We start from the raw sequence: 14,141 nt of genomic DNA, 5'->3' as shown, positions 1-14,141 counted from the left end.
TCTGGAGTTATCAGCTCTGAGGTGCTTCATGCACCACGTGGCACAGACCACACCCCTGCCCCGGTGCGCCCTGTGCTTGGATGGTTCTGCCATCTTCTAAGCTACTGCTCACAGGAAGTGTTCCTCCTTGCTATTACACTTCGGTCAGAAAAGCCCAAACTGCCATTAGACAGCTCCAGGGATCCCCGATTCAGAATGAACAGAGAACGGCTTCTGCTTATACCTTGAATCTGTGTCAACCAGTCAGGCTGGTTGTAGTGCTCGGAGGAAATGGTTAAAGTGTTGAGAAACACCAGGACAATAACCAGCCAGTAAAATGTGACAGACTTCACGGCAGCCCTACATCTTCTGCGATTGAAGCGGTTCCAGCGACGCCAGCGTCGGCTGAAAGAGAAGGAAACGTTAGTCCCTGGATGACAGGTACAGCACCTGTCAATGTTGCTGAGGAATAACTACACTCTGGAGGTCCACATTGGGGTAGGGGTACAGGAGGAAAGATGAGCACAAAGGGTGTAGAAATTGCCAGACTTTATAAGACAAATTGTGTTCATCTTAAAACATAACTTTTCAAAATACAGTCTTGAGGGGTTCCTGCTGTAGCTCTGCAGTAAAGAATCTGACTAGTATCCATGAGGATGTGGGTTCGATCCCCGGCCTCACTCAGTGGGTTAAGGATCCTGTCTGAGCTATGGTGTAGGTTGCAGATGTAGATCAGACCTGGCATTGCTGTGGTGTAGGCTGGCAGCTGTAGCTCTGATTCGACCCCTAGACTGGGAACTTCCATATGCTGTGGATGTGGCCCTAAAAAGACCAAAAAAAAAGCACAGTCTTGACTTGCTCATGCTATCAGTCTTTTCCTACGGCTTTAGATCAGTCCATAACCTGTCACCTACAGCCCTCAAGCTGGTTAGGAAATCTAGATATTCAAAGAATCATGTGCAGATGCAAACCTGAGCTCATACACATATGCAGTTCCTATTCAAACCACATGGCACTGAATGCACCCGTGCTCTTGGTGCAGACACACTAGCTTATCACACGTGTCTTGCAGCATCTCAATCACCATTCAGAAATTATCAGGCAGCAAAGTGTTCCTGATAACCTGAGTTTTCCTTGGAGGGGAATTTTCAGTCCTTTCTTCGATCTGGGAGGTTCCTCTGAAGCCTGACAGAGCTGTCGGTGCTGAGTAGGACATGAGTCTTCTACTGAGTCATCAGGTGCCCTTTATAACTAGGGATGCTCAAATTATACCTTTAGGAGAAGAGCCAATATTGAATCATGTTTCCACACAAATAAAATGAGCTGAATCAAACAGACAAGCAGCATGGCCTTTACCGACTTGCAGTTGCAATATGTATCAGAGAAAGTATTCTTTCCCTAGGTCTGTCTCCCTGTGGGAAATGCTGCCTGCCATGGGATGGCTTGGTGAAGGGGGCCCAGAAACGGGCTGGCCAAGTGGCAGTGTCAGCTCTGTCCAGGCTGTGCTCATGGATGGGGGTGGTGGGCGCTTCCCTCAGGCGCCTGAATCAGAGGACTCTCCAGGCTGCGGCCCTGGCTGACTCAGCTGCACTGCTCTGCTACAAACACTATAACCCAGGGACCAGAAAAAGAACTGTGCCAACTTTTCCACAAGACCTGGAACAAGCAAGGTGCATTTTATTATTGCTCTTGCTGTGTTCTTTCCAATGGTCATAGAAGCTGGAAACATGACAACCAGCACAAAAAAATTCCTCCAAGGACAGTCCTGCACAAGGCTGGGTGGGTTTCTCCTGTGATACATAATTTAGCACATAAAAACCAGGTGGCCTGAACAAGATCAGCCTTGGTGGGTCTATTTATGCTGCAGTGACAGTCACGGCTGTCTCTGAAATTCAAGGGACCTCATTGTCACATCCTCTGAAATCCTGCACCAGGCATGTGGAGATGAAGGTGTGGTCCATGCCCTCTGTCTTTGGATAACATGCTGGGGACTGTGGCAGGTAAATATAAATCCACACCAAGCGAAGCTACCGGATACAGGAGCCAAGAGAAGGGAGCAGCTGCAAGTGGTCTTTGGAAGAGTCAGGAAAGGCTTCTCCAAAAAGCTGATATTTGGGCTGGTCCTTGAGAGCTGAGTAAGAGTTAGCCAGGAGGCAGAGGGAAGGGCACTCCAGTCCATTCCCCGAAAGAGACTTGGACAGGAAGAACTTGAGCGTCAAGTGTGGTACCTTTGGCAAATGAGAGCAGTCCACAGTGAGAAAGTGGGACTCTGGATGGGTGTCAAAAGGTGAAGCCAGGAGTTCCCGTTGTGGCTCAGCAGTTACAAACCCAAGTAGCATCCATGAGGATGTAGGTTCAATCCCTGGAACCGCTCAGTTGGTTAAGGATCCGGAGTTGCTGTGAGCTGTGGTGTAGGTCTCAGACACAGCTCAGATCCCTTGTTGTTGTTGTTGAGGTGTAGGCTGGCAGGTATAGCTCCAATTCGACCCCTAGCCTGGGAACTTCCATATGCTGTGGGTGCAGCCCTAAAAAGACAAAAAAAAAAAAAAGTTGTTAAAACCCATCTTGAATCATCAAGGTGGTAAATTCAGTGTGAACAGTCATGGCTCAGTGGTTAATGAACCTGACTAGCATCCATGAGGACACGAGTTTGATCCCTGGTCCCACTCAGTCGGCTAAGGATCCAGTGTTGCCGTGAGCTATGGTGTAGGTCTCATAAGCAGCTCAGATCCCCTGCTGCTGTGAGCTGCAGCCCTGATTCGACCCCTAGCCTGGGAACTTCCACATGCTGCAAGTGCAGCACTAAAAAAAAAAAAAAAAAAAGAGGCCAGAGGGTGACCCATGGCCAAATTATGAAGAAATTTATATGCCCTCTGGCCCGTCATTAAAAGGCTTTTAATTTTTTGATGTCAGATTTACTGAGATATAATTTACAAATAGTAAGATTTACTCTCTTTAGTTACAGTTTGTAAACACCACTACAATCGAGATGTAGAATATTTCCATCACTCAAAAAAGCTCCTTCATGGCCCTCTGTAGTTAAAACACCTCCTCACTCCAGCCCCTGATGACTAACTGATCTGCTTTCTTTCTTTTTTTTTTTTTTTTTTAATATTTTGTCCTTTTTAAGGGCCGCACTCACGGCATATGGAGGTTCCCAAGCTAGGGATCTAAATCAGAGCTGTAGCTGCCAGCCTACACCACAGCCACAGCAATGCCAGATCTGAGCCAAGTCTTTGACCTACACCACAGCTCCTGGCAACGCCAGATCCTTAACCCACTGAACGAGGCCAGGGATCGAACCTGAAAGCTCATGGTTCCTAGTCGGATTCGTTTTCGCTGTTGCACGATGGGAACTCCCTGATCTGCTTTCTTTCTCTATTATTTTGCCCCATCCAGAATATCCTATAAAGTGAATCATTCAATATATAGCTTTTTGAGACTGGCTTCCTCACTTAGGAATAAGGAAGTGAAGTGAAATACATTTGTGCTTCATTTGTGTTACTGATCTCTCAGTAATTTTTTCTTTCTTACTACTGAGTTTTAGTCAATCATATGGATGAACTGCAATTTGTTAATCCATTCTCCATTTGATGGCCATGTGAGTTATTTACAGCTTCTGGCAATTATGAATAAACCTATGCTCTATATTTATAAATTATATGTATGTAATGTTTATGTATACAATCATGTAAAAAGTTTTTATGTAGGCATCTGTCTTCATTTCTCTTATATAAATACCTTAGAAGTGGGATTGCTGGGAGTTCCCGTCGTGGCTCAGTGGTTAACGAATCTGACTAGGAACCATGAGGTTGTGGGTTCAATCCCTGGCCTTGCTCAGTGGGTTAAGGATCCGGCGTTGCCGTGAGCTGTGGTGTAGGTTGCAGACACGGCTCAGATCCTGCGTTGCTGTGGCTCTGGCGTAGGCTTGACAGCTACAGCTCTGATTCGATCCCTAGCCTGGGAACTTCCATATGCCATGGGTGCGGCCCTAGAAAAGGTAAAAAAGAAAAAAGAAAGAAAGAAAAAAAGAAGTGGGATTGCTGAATCATATGGTAAATACATTTGACTTTATAAGAAACTGCCAATTTGCTTTTAAAATGTCTGTGTCATTTGACATGCGGCACTGTTTAATAATTTCAGTGACCTGCATCCTTGTCAAATGTGGGATTGACATATTTTTAAATTTGGATGCATTCCATTGGTGTTGTGGAACCTCTTTTTGATTTTAATTTGCATTTCCCTAATGACCAGTGTGCTTATTTGCTATCTGTACCCCTTCTTTGGCTACATGTTTATTAAAAATCTATGGTTTATTTTTCTATTGGGTTGTTTCCTTATTACTGACACTATTCTTTATATATACTAGGTACTAGTCCTTTATTGATTATGTTTTGCAAATATTTTCTCTTCCAGTCTGCAGCCGATCTTTTTCTTTCAAAGAGCAGTAGTTTTAATTTCAATGAAATCCAATTTATCAGTTTTTCCTTTTACAGCCAGTGCTTTGGGTATCACATCCAAGAAACTTTTGCCTAACCAAGGTCACCAAGTTTTTCTCCTATGTTTTCCTCTGGCATTTTTATAGTCCCAAGTTTTATGTTTCGTTCTATGTCCATTTCAAGTTGATTTTGGTATACAGTGGTAAAAACTTTATAATTAAAAAGTAATATTTAGCCGTGAGCTGTGGTGTAGGTTGCAGATGCAGCTCAGATCCTGCATTGCTGTGGCACTGGTGTAGGCCGGCGGCTACAGCTCTGATTCGACCCCTAGCCTGGGAACCTCCATATGCCATGGGAGCGGCCCAAGAAATGGCAAAAAAAAAAAAAAAAGTAATATTTATATGGAAAAGTAACAAATATGGTTTTTTACCAACAAAGTATGTATCCTGCACCCAGAGCAAGAAAAAGAACATTAGGAGCAACTCAGAAGACTTCTTGATCCTCCTTCCATGGAAAAGTTTAAAGCAGAAAAATGACAGAAGTATCTCTCTCTTAGAGAAATGACTCTGGGAGGGGGTATGAAGGGTGGATTGTTCATTGCTGCATCTTCTTGCTCTGTTGGTTTTGGGGGGTAGATCACTGGCACCTACAACACTGTTCTCGCATTTCCTGGGCAGATTGATCTTCTATGTGATGTTAGAGACCAAAGAGTGAACATCAAGTCTAGAGCAGCTGTACGTAAAATCCAGAAGTTACGATGTTAAACCCACATATAGGCTTAAGAAAAAACAGAAGATACTGACCTGAGCTTGGATTTCGAGATGGCCTGACTGAAAGATAAAAGAATATTAATTCTGTTAGGAAGCCTTGAGCATATGCTCCCCGACCCCAGAAACCTGAGCAAAGGTATCATAAAAGCCATGCACAGAAGCCTGGACCCAGCACCAGGGCTCCCACAGCAGGCAGCTGGGTGAGAGCGGAGCAGGAGGCCAGGCAAGAGAGGACTCTTAACCAGACACCCTGAGCGGCCCTGGCACAGGCACTGATGTCAGGGGTTCTTCTCCCCCACCCCAAATTCCTCAAAATGAAGTCAGCAGCGCCTCTCTTGCCCACAGCTCAGCCTCTGATCTCAACAGCAGCACGTGCTCCCACTACAGCCAAAGGAGGCTGAGGCTTGGAGTCCAAGCTCTGCAACTCACTCACTGCATGAGCTTGAGCCAGCAGCATACCTTTGGGAGCCTCAGTGTGCTCCTCTGTAAAAAGGCAAGACAAACTCATTCCCTGCCTACTTCATGCTACTGTAGGAGGGCAGAGCAAGAGAAAAGAGACAAGTCCACTTCGTAAACTCTTGAGTTTTCTGCTCCAGATTCATCATTTTTATGGACCTCTGCGAAAGAGATCGGATTCTCCTAAAAATGACACCTGTACTTGACAGACACAGGACCTAAAGGGTACTAGCAGAAAGCACACAAAACAGAAGTGCATGGGGCTCCCCCAAAGCAGGCGGTACTCTGCACGTTGCACACTGCTGGTGCACCGGCTGCTGCAGGCCAGCTCCTCTAGAAGAAAGCCAACGAGGGTTAACGTGAGGCATCCTCCACGGTTAGCAGAGGGTGGTGCAGAGAAAGGGCACGTGAGCAGAGGAGGCAGGGCCTCATTAGCTATCCAGCCACTATGCATGAGGTCGGGGGACCCCGTGAGTGAAAGGAACTTAAATACGTAGCACATTCTATCAGCAACTCTGCCATACAAGCCCTTCTTCAAAGCACTGACGCCAGCACCAGACTCAGAGGAGAACTGGGCTTTTTACCCCCACCGCCGACACCCTGAGGGCCCGGCCTTGGCAGCGCCTCTTCTTCTCCACCAGCACCTAGTGGACACAGGGGAATTGCAGGGTTACCTAGCTCAGCCCGAGGAACGCTCCACCTCAGCAGGACAGATGGCTTTAGAAGAAGAGGCAGGTGAGATGCAGGGGGCCTGGGCTGAGAGGAGGACCCAGGGGTCCTGGGAGCCCACCCATCCCTCTTGCACCTGAGGCCATGGCTCCAGGGCTCCACTGAAACTTGGGTGTCTTCCTCTTATCTGCTTCTCTAAGAAGCTGGGAGGAGCCAGGAGGGCAGGGTCCCCACACTCACCAGAGGCTCCCACAGCAGCCTTGGTTCTCGCCTTCCCCGCTCACATTCTCCGTGTTCACAGACTCCGTCTCACTGGTGGGCATGCTGGCTGCGGGGAGAAGAAATGCTTTAGACTCTGGTGCACTGCATGCCCACAGGAGGGACAGACGTGAGCTCTGCCTCCAGGCCACCCCTCTGGGAACCTGGCAAGAGGCTAAGGATAGCTATGAAGGGTCCTCAGGGATTTGACCCACAAAAGGAAGCACCAAGAAGCCAGGTGTCTCCACAGCAGCGGGGAGCCTTTGCATCTGTGATCTGCCAAAGACACCTGCCAAGACCCCTGACAGGCCGAAATCCTGTACATCCAACTTTCCAAGAAGCCTGGGGTTCAAACTGAATCCAGCAGCTGTGCCTGGCGCCAGCTTGTTCTTCTGATTTCCAGGTTTGCACTGAGAGGCCATCAAAACATCCCGGTGACAGCTATGGCTTTTCTTATCCCATAGGCATACTCTGAAAAATCTGTGAAAAAACCTAGTATCTGATCAATTCTTATTTTAAATAACTGAGGGAGAGGAGGTCTTATAGAGGGAGGAGCACAAGAAGGTACAAGCACAAAATCTTTTTAAAAATTTAAGAATTTGACTCATTTTTCATTCATTTATCTGTACTTCTTCTGCACCACTTGTGAAGCCAACCTACAGGAGGTGCTGACCAAAGACGCCAGCGCTGGAGCAGCAAGCACACAGTCTTTTGGGGAGAAGGTTTCCTTCCAACCAGAGACCAGAGGGCAAAGCTGACTGTGGTCCCTGTACTTCCAGGGTCTCTGGGCAGGTCTCCCTCCCGCACAGCAGGATCCTGAGCAGAAGTGGAAGAAACATGAAAAGCACCTGCTAGGGTCAGGAGGCCCAGGGACCCACCCAGAACCACCATCTGGCACAGGGGTGTTTTTTCTCCTTCACTTGATAGAACCCTAGAAATATCATGAACACATGCCAGAAACCAGGTGGCAAAGGAGGTGCAGGACACAGAGAGGGACCAGACTCTGCCCTGCCCTGGAGGACCAGTGGAAGAGGCAGGCTTCAGTGGACTTGAATCTACAAGAGCCAGGGGGCTGAGCAAGCTAGTAAAGAATGAGTAATTCTGCTCTGGGGTTAGAAGAGGTCATCGAAAGTTGAACCATGGGACAATCACCTCAACTTCTTTTCCTGCCGCATCATTTTGAACTGCAATGACTTTATGATTTCTCTATACCTAATGGTATCAACAGGAAGACCCTTCCCCACATGGGCTCTGCCCATATGGCTCCTTTTAGGAAGGATGCCTCTGTCTGAGCTGTAAAACCTCGCAGCGGTGCCTGGTGTGCTTGGGGAGCAGTCTGAGGCCCGCCCAGGCACACACAGCAAAGGCACAGGCCCACAAGCTCTGTCTGTGCAGCTGCATGTCTGCGGGCCCCGCTCAGGACAAAGCATGTGAATGACAGGATGGACACAGACCTGATCTGAAGGGCCTAGATAGCCGAGAAACATCTTTTCTGAGGCACCAAAGATTATCCCTTCCCTTCTGTGAGCAGCCAGGGGACTGAGCCTGCCTGGCCAGGGAGAGCGGTATATGTGGTCTCAGTAGCCATCTCCAGGCACCTTTAGGCAAAGCTTTCAAAAGTGACTGCAAACTGAGCAGAATTATAGACCCATAACATACTACTGGTATTCCCATGGGATAACCCTTTCCTTCCTTAGTTAAGTCACGAGAAACCCAACTACAAACTTTGATTTCACTACTCCACGGAAAGAAAACAGAGACAAAAACACTCACCCACCGCCCCCGCCCCCACAAAAAAACCCAAAAAAACAAAAAAACACACCCCACAATCCAACCACAGAAAAACCTTCAATAAAAAGCTCCATGAAGAGGAGTTCCCGTCGTGGCTCAGCGGAAATGAATCTGACTAGTATCCATGAGGATGCAGGTTTGATCCCTGACCTCATTCAGTGGGTCAAGGATCTGGTGTTGCCGTGAGCTACAGTGTAGGTCGCAGATGCAGCTTGGATCTGGCATTGCTGTGGCTTTGGCATAGGCCAGCAGGGGCAGCTCCAATTTGACCCCATATGCCATCAGTGCAGCCCTAAAAGTATATATACACAATAACAAAAAAAAGAAAGTCGAGGAAAAAAAAAAGCTCCATGAAGAGATACACACACACAGGAAGCTACTCATGCAATTTGCTTCTCCATCACTGTTCCATGCTCTGACTTTAGCAGAAAGACTAAAGAATTGTAAAGTTAGCCAAATTCATTGTTATAGGTTCCTCCCACAGGGTCACCCTTCTAATTTTTTGTTTTTTTGACTTTTTGCCATTTCTTGGGCCGTTCCCGTGGCATATGGAGGTTCCCAGGTTAGGAGTCTAATCAGAGCTGTAGCCACCAGCATGCACCGGAGCCACAGCAACACGGGATCCAAGCCACACCTGCGACCTACACCACAGCTCACGGCAACGTCAGATCCTTAGCCCACTGAGCAAGGCCAGAGATTGAACCCACAATCGCATGGTTCCTAGTCGGATTCGTTAACCACTGCACTACGAGGGGAACTCCAGGGTCACCCTTCTCTTGAGAAACGGGACAAAGAAACTTATTATGGGAGACCCTTATAAATATGACCAAGAATCATCCGTGTAGAACATTTTCCTTAGTGGTTTTCACCACCACTAAGTTGAGAGCAGCATGATGGCGGGGCTGGGGTGTGGGGAGGGGAGGTAGGGAGGGTCCTCAGACCTCAGTTCTGCCCAAGCTCTACCCTGGGCAGAGCCTCAAGTCTCTCCAGGCTTTGTTGTTCTGTCTGTACTGTCTGTAAAGTAGGGACACTAACTCCACACTCTCAAGGGTTTCTTCCATCCAGCTTAATCCTTCATGGTTCTAAAGTTAATCATGGTGTAATGATATTAATCCTGATTTGCAAAATTCTGGAATTTCCATTGTGACTCAGTGGAAGTGAACCCGACTAGTATCCATGAGGATGCGGGTTTGATCTCTGGCCTCACTCAGGGGGTTTAAGCATCTGGCATTGTCTCAAGCTGTGGTGTAGGTTACAGATGGCAGCTTGGATCTGGCGTGGCTGTGGCTATGGCCAGCAGCTGTATCTCTGATTCAACCCCTAGCCTGAGAACGTCCATGTGCCGCACCTGCAGCCCCCCCCCCCCCCGCCCCAAAAAAAAGAACCAACTTCTTCTGAACAAGCTAAATCTTTGTGGCTTTTTGCTCTCTTGGGGCCATGTCCCATGATGAGGTCAATAGAGTTGCTGCATTTCCTTCCTAAAGTGTGTTTTCAAATGATCTGATCTAAATAGATAAATTATATCCTGCCTATGGGAAAGCAGGGGGGCAGCTGAGGGGGGCCTCATTCTGCATTTCTGGCTCCTTGCCAACTAATAGTGAATGAGATGTACAAGCTGCTGCCTAGACAAAGGGTGGGGGTGGGAGGTAAGAAATAAAGCCGAACTCCCAGGCAGAAAGGGAGAAAGGCTGATGGCGGGGCACCGTGTCAGGGTTGCAGTGATGAACAGAAGTCCTCCTGCTCTCCAGGTGGACTCCGCCCTTCAGGTGGGGTGGGAGAGTGACTATAAGCAGGCTCTTAGGTTGGTCACAACTAAGTTTAACCTCACATCAGTGACCAAACTTCTCCAAGGCTTCACTTTTCTCATCTGAAAACGAGGAGTACTGTACCTCATGGGCTATTGACAGAAGTACATGAGATGAGAGACAGAGCAGGTCCATGGTGTTGGGCAGTCAATGAGGCTCATGAATGAAGCTGCTGTCTTGAAAAATCCTCCCTGGAGCTTCCTGGAAGCCAAGCCATGCTCCCTGGATGGTCCAGATCCAGTGTCACCCTGCCCTGCTGACTTCCACCACGGCAAAGAGGATTCAAGGGTGAACCGCCTCCATGCTTCTGAATCAGCCTTGGCCACCACCCCTGGTTTGTATCTTTTCTGTCTTTAACTGGGTTATTTCTGTCTAATGCAGCCTGGTGTATGGAGAGCCACTTCTCTGCCATAATTATTTGACACCTACAGAGCCACAGGCCCCTAATAACGAAATCTGTTCCAGGGTCGTGCCTCTGGAGCTCAGGAGGAGAGGAAGGGGCAGGCGGAGCAAGAGGACAGTGACTACTCTGGAGGGTGGTGACCTCATGTGCTTCCGGAAATGGACCTTGATTCAGTCCCTGCACCCAGCCGAGGAGCCAGGCTCTGGCCGGGGCGCTGGCAGCCTTCCCATCTGCTCCAGCGTCTCCCTCCTGCCACAGGCCAGTGATTCCTTTCCCAGAACAGAAGACATCGGACCCAGTGGGCATAACCAAGGGGCTTGTTTGTACATTTAAACATTTCATCCTTCACTTGCACCGGGCATTCATTTTTGTAATGTTCACAAATGGACATGTGTCTCACTTCATTTGGCCCCAATAGGATCTCATTCCCGTTTTAACAAATCAAGACGGGAGCATCACAGACTGTTACAACAAGAAGGGGCTTCTGAGATGACATGAATGAATGCTGATTTCACAGATGAGAGAACTGACCCACTTGCCTCAGGACATGCAGCTCACACTGTATGGGGAAAGCTCTCCTGCATCCCTGCCAAGGGACCACACAGCCCCCAGGGTTCTGGTTCATCCTTAAATATACTGGGGTATGTTTTTGTTTTGGTGTATGTTCGTATGTGCACTGGTATATACTTAAAACGCCACAAATCAAAGATTTCCAAAAACCAAGCAAGACTCTTAGCCGCCAGTCTTGGTATGCTGTGCTAAGGGCCTTTATTAACCCCTAGAGGCCTGGAGTAAAGCCAGACCACTTTCAGGGGATCATCCCAGAAAATGGGGGGAGTGAAAAAATTCAGGTGTCACAGAACCTACGGGGACTTCATAAAAATGCAAACAGAAAGAATTATAAAAACCCAAGTAAGTAAACCCATGGATGAATGATCAGAACACAAGCCCTTCTCCCTAACTGGCTACCAGAGATCACGCCTGCCCCACTCAAGATGACCACTCTGTCCCCTTCAGCAGGGATTAAGCACTAACTACTGACAGGCAGCTGGGCCTAACCACAGACAAAGCACAGAGACGCCTCAGACCTACAGGTACCAGCCCCTCCTGCAGAAGGAGCCAGGGCCACCCGCACACAGGGAAGCTACAAGTCCTTGTCCCTTACACATTTCAGGAAACTTTAGAGCTTTGTTGAGGATGTTTTCATTTTTGTAGATATAAATTTTAAAATGATTTTCAATGACTCTGGCTGAAACCAGGCATTAGGATAAGCCTGTCGCCTGTGCTGAGATGGTGACCTGCTTTGCAATCTGCCCGCTGAAAATCTGAGGAAGCTCAGGGCCTATGCTTTGCAATCGATTCCAGGCACTGGGATCTCTGGGGAGAGCTCCAGGGCAGACTGTCAGGCTTCGAGCGTGGGCACAACGAGCAGGGCCTTCCAAATGCTACTGGCAACAAGGGATTGACGCCAGCCAGACAGCTGCCCAGCTAACCCTGGACTGTACATGAGAGGGGCAGCCGCCACTCACACCATTTCTCTTTAGGATCTTGTAGGGCCCAGATGCCATCATGGGTAAAGCTGCCCCCAATCAACAGGAAATGCCGCTTCTCAGACGAGCCTGACAGCAAGTTCGCCAACGTGTCAACATTCCTCCACCAGCCCTCACTCTGAAGGACAACTTCTCAACCATATCTGCCTGGATCCAGAGGGAAATTAACACACAAATACACGCAAGCATACGTGCATGGGCACACGCGCACACACGGCACATGAGTCTGTGTGGGTGTCCGAATAGGCAGCCACCAAATTAGGTTCCCCATAAACATGCACAGCCAAGATCTCAGACTAACTTCTGTCAGTGTTTACAGACTCTAGGCAGATGTCCGACAAGCGTGGTCTCTGTCTTTGGTGATGCAGGACAAGTCCTCTTTCTTCCCTGGACTTTGTCTTCGAAGCTACACAGGAGCTGTTGGGCAATTTCATCTCTAAGATGTATTTACCTCTGACCTAATAGAACTACCATGAAGAGGAAACACCCACAGCCTGTCTTGTTTTACTACCAGCACCCAGGGGGTTTCCCCTTAATTTCCCCCCAGCTTGGCAAGGAGAACAGGGCGTGAACAGCGCTGTGAAGCCACGGCTCACCACTCAGGAGGGTAGCTGGGAGGCCAGCCATCTGCCCTTAAGAACTGGGACCAAGTCAGCTCCAGGCAGAGCACCCCTGGGAGTGGAGCAGCCCCCAAAAGACCTCTGCCCACCCTGGGAGCCCCAGGACCATCATCATGTGAGCCTGGAGCTCCCCAGCCTCCTCCTGGAGGTCACACCAGGTCCTGGGCCTCCAGGACCCTTACTCCGCTGTTCTCCACAGGACAGGCCTTCTTGCACACTTAGGGGTCTCTTTCCACACTTCCCTCCAGGCCCCAGCAGCCTAAAGCTGCTCACTCTTTCCTTTCCAAGGCAGGGGGGGTGGTGGGTTTAGATAACTGAGCAGTGGCAGGTTCATGGCTACCTTCCTAGGGACAGGAGCTCCGAAGCCAAGATCTTGTGTTTTTATCTTATTTTCATGACAAGCATGAACAGTGCCATGATGTCCCCTGGAGGAATCTGCCTGTGCTTGCGAGTGGTGACACGCTCAGCCATCACAGGGTAACAGACTTTCATTGCTGTAAAGAAGCCAGACTCTTGCTGGAGAATGTGGGTCAAGGCCAGACCAAGGTCTCTGTGTCTAAAGGAATCATGCCCTGACAATAAGGATTTCCGTATGACCAGGGACATGGGGAGCACAGCACTCCCACAAGGGCCCCCACCCCACTAGCATCAAATGGCAGGAGGCTTCTTTAGGGTCCCTGGGTATCTCAGTCATTAAAGACCTTCCCCCACAAAAAAATATAGAAAGCTTTCTGAAAATTTTAGGCTGCTTCCTCTTCCTGCAGATCTCAAGGATGGCCTGAAGCCTTAAGACTCCTTGAAAAGCCACGAGGTCCAAGCCCCCACTGAGGAGGATGGGCACCTACATGCCCAGCAGGGTGGGGGATCCTCTGCTCCCCTGGGACAGGAGCCCCTCATGTGCTCACAGTGACCCACCCAGAGCTGAAGGGCTAAGTCCATCTCTGAAAACATATTTCACAGTATTTCTTCCTTAGCCAAAGCCCATTTTCCCTGAAGAGGCTTTTGGGAGCTGCATCAAGTCCAGCCTCTTCTTCACAAATACCTGCAAGCACTTAAGCTGCTCAGGCAGCTCTGTCTCTGCCCCCAGAATCGCTCCACCCTCAGGCAAGTTCCTCCTCTGGGACCCCCGTATGCTCTCAGGGTGACGATGAGCTCATATCGGACGCTCTCTGTCCCTTTCTGTTTTCAGGCCTTCTGATGAGAGGAGGACTCTGATTCAACCTTCATTCAGCCCATCCAGGCCTCACTCAAGTCCAGTTCCCATCACCTCTGTCCTCAGCATTCCCATGAATGGCTGAGAGCACTCCTGAGAAAACAGGGCAACATGTCCCCTCTGTTTCTCCAGCAGCTGGCTTTGCACCCGTGCCTGAATCTTCTCAAACAGACCTCTCTGCCAGAGCC

At 48.9% G+C, this 14,141-nt stretch overlaps 1 protein-coding gene across 5 annotated transcripts in view; it reads right to left on the bottom strand.

Annotated features, from left to right (window-relative positions):
* Positions 1 to 14,141, bottom strand: part of CACNA1D (calcium voltage-gated channel subunit alpha1 D) — a 334,317-nt gene that overhangs the window by 88,459 nt on the left and 231,717 nt on the right. For 3 of the 5 annotated variants that reach the window (XM_047776946.1, XM_047776918.1, XM_047776928.1), the window contains exons 10-13: positions 6,554 to 6,641; positions 6,229 to 6,288; positions 5,222 to 5,248; positions 224 to 384 (exon numbers count right to left, since the gene is read on the bottom strand). In XM_047776946.1, the coding sequence (XP_047632902.1) occupies positions 224 to 384; positions 5,222 to 5,248; positions 6,229 to 6,288; positions 6,554 to 6,641 (336 nt within the window). The remainder of the gene's footprint in view (positions 1 to 223; positions 385 to 5,221; positions 5,249 to 6,228; positions 6,289 to 6,553; positions 6,642 to 14,141) is intronic. The other 2 variants (XM_047776952.1, XM_047776937.1) reach the window with 1 other exon arrangement.

This window comes from Phacochoerus africanus, chromosome 1 (assembly GCF_016906955.1).
Source record: "Phacochoerus africanus isolate WHEZ1 chromosome 1, ROS_Pafr_v1, whole genome shotgun sequence".
In the NCBI taxonomy this organism is placed as follows: Eukaryota; Metazoa; Chordata; class Mammalia; order Artiodactyla; family Suidae; genus Phacochoerus; species Phacochoerus africanus.
Note: the sequence above shows the minus strand (reverse complement) of the source record. Positions and strands in the feature narration are given on the sequence as shown.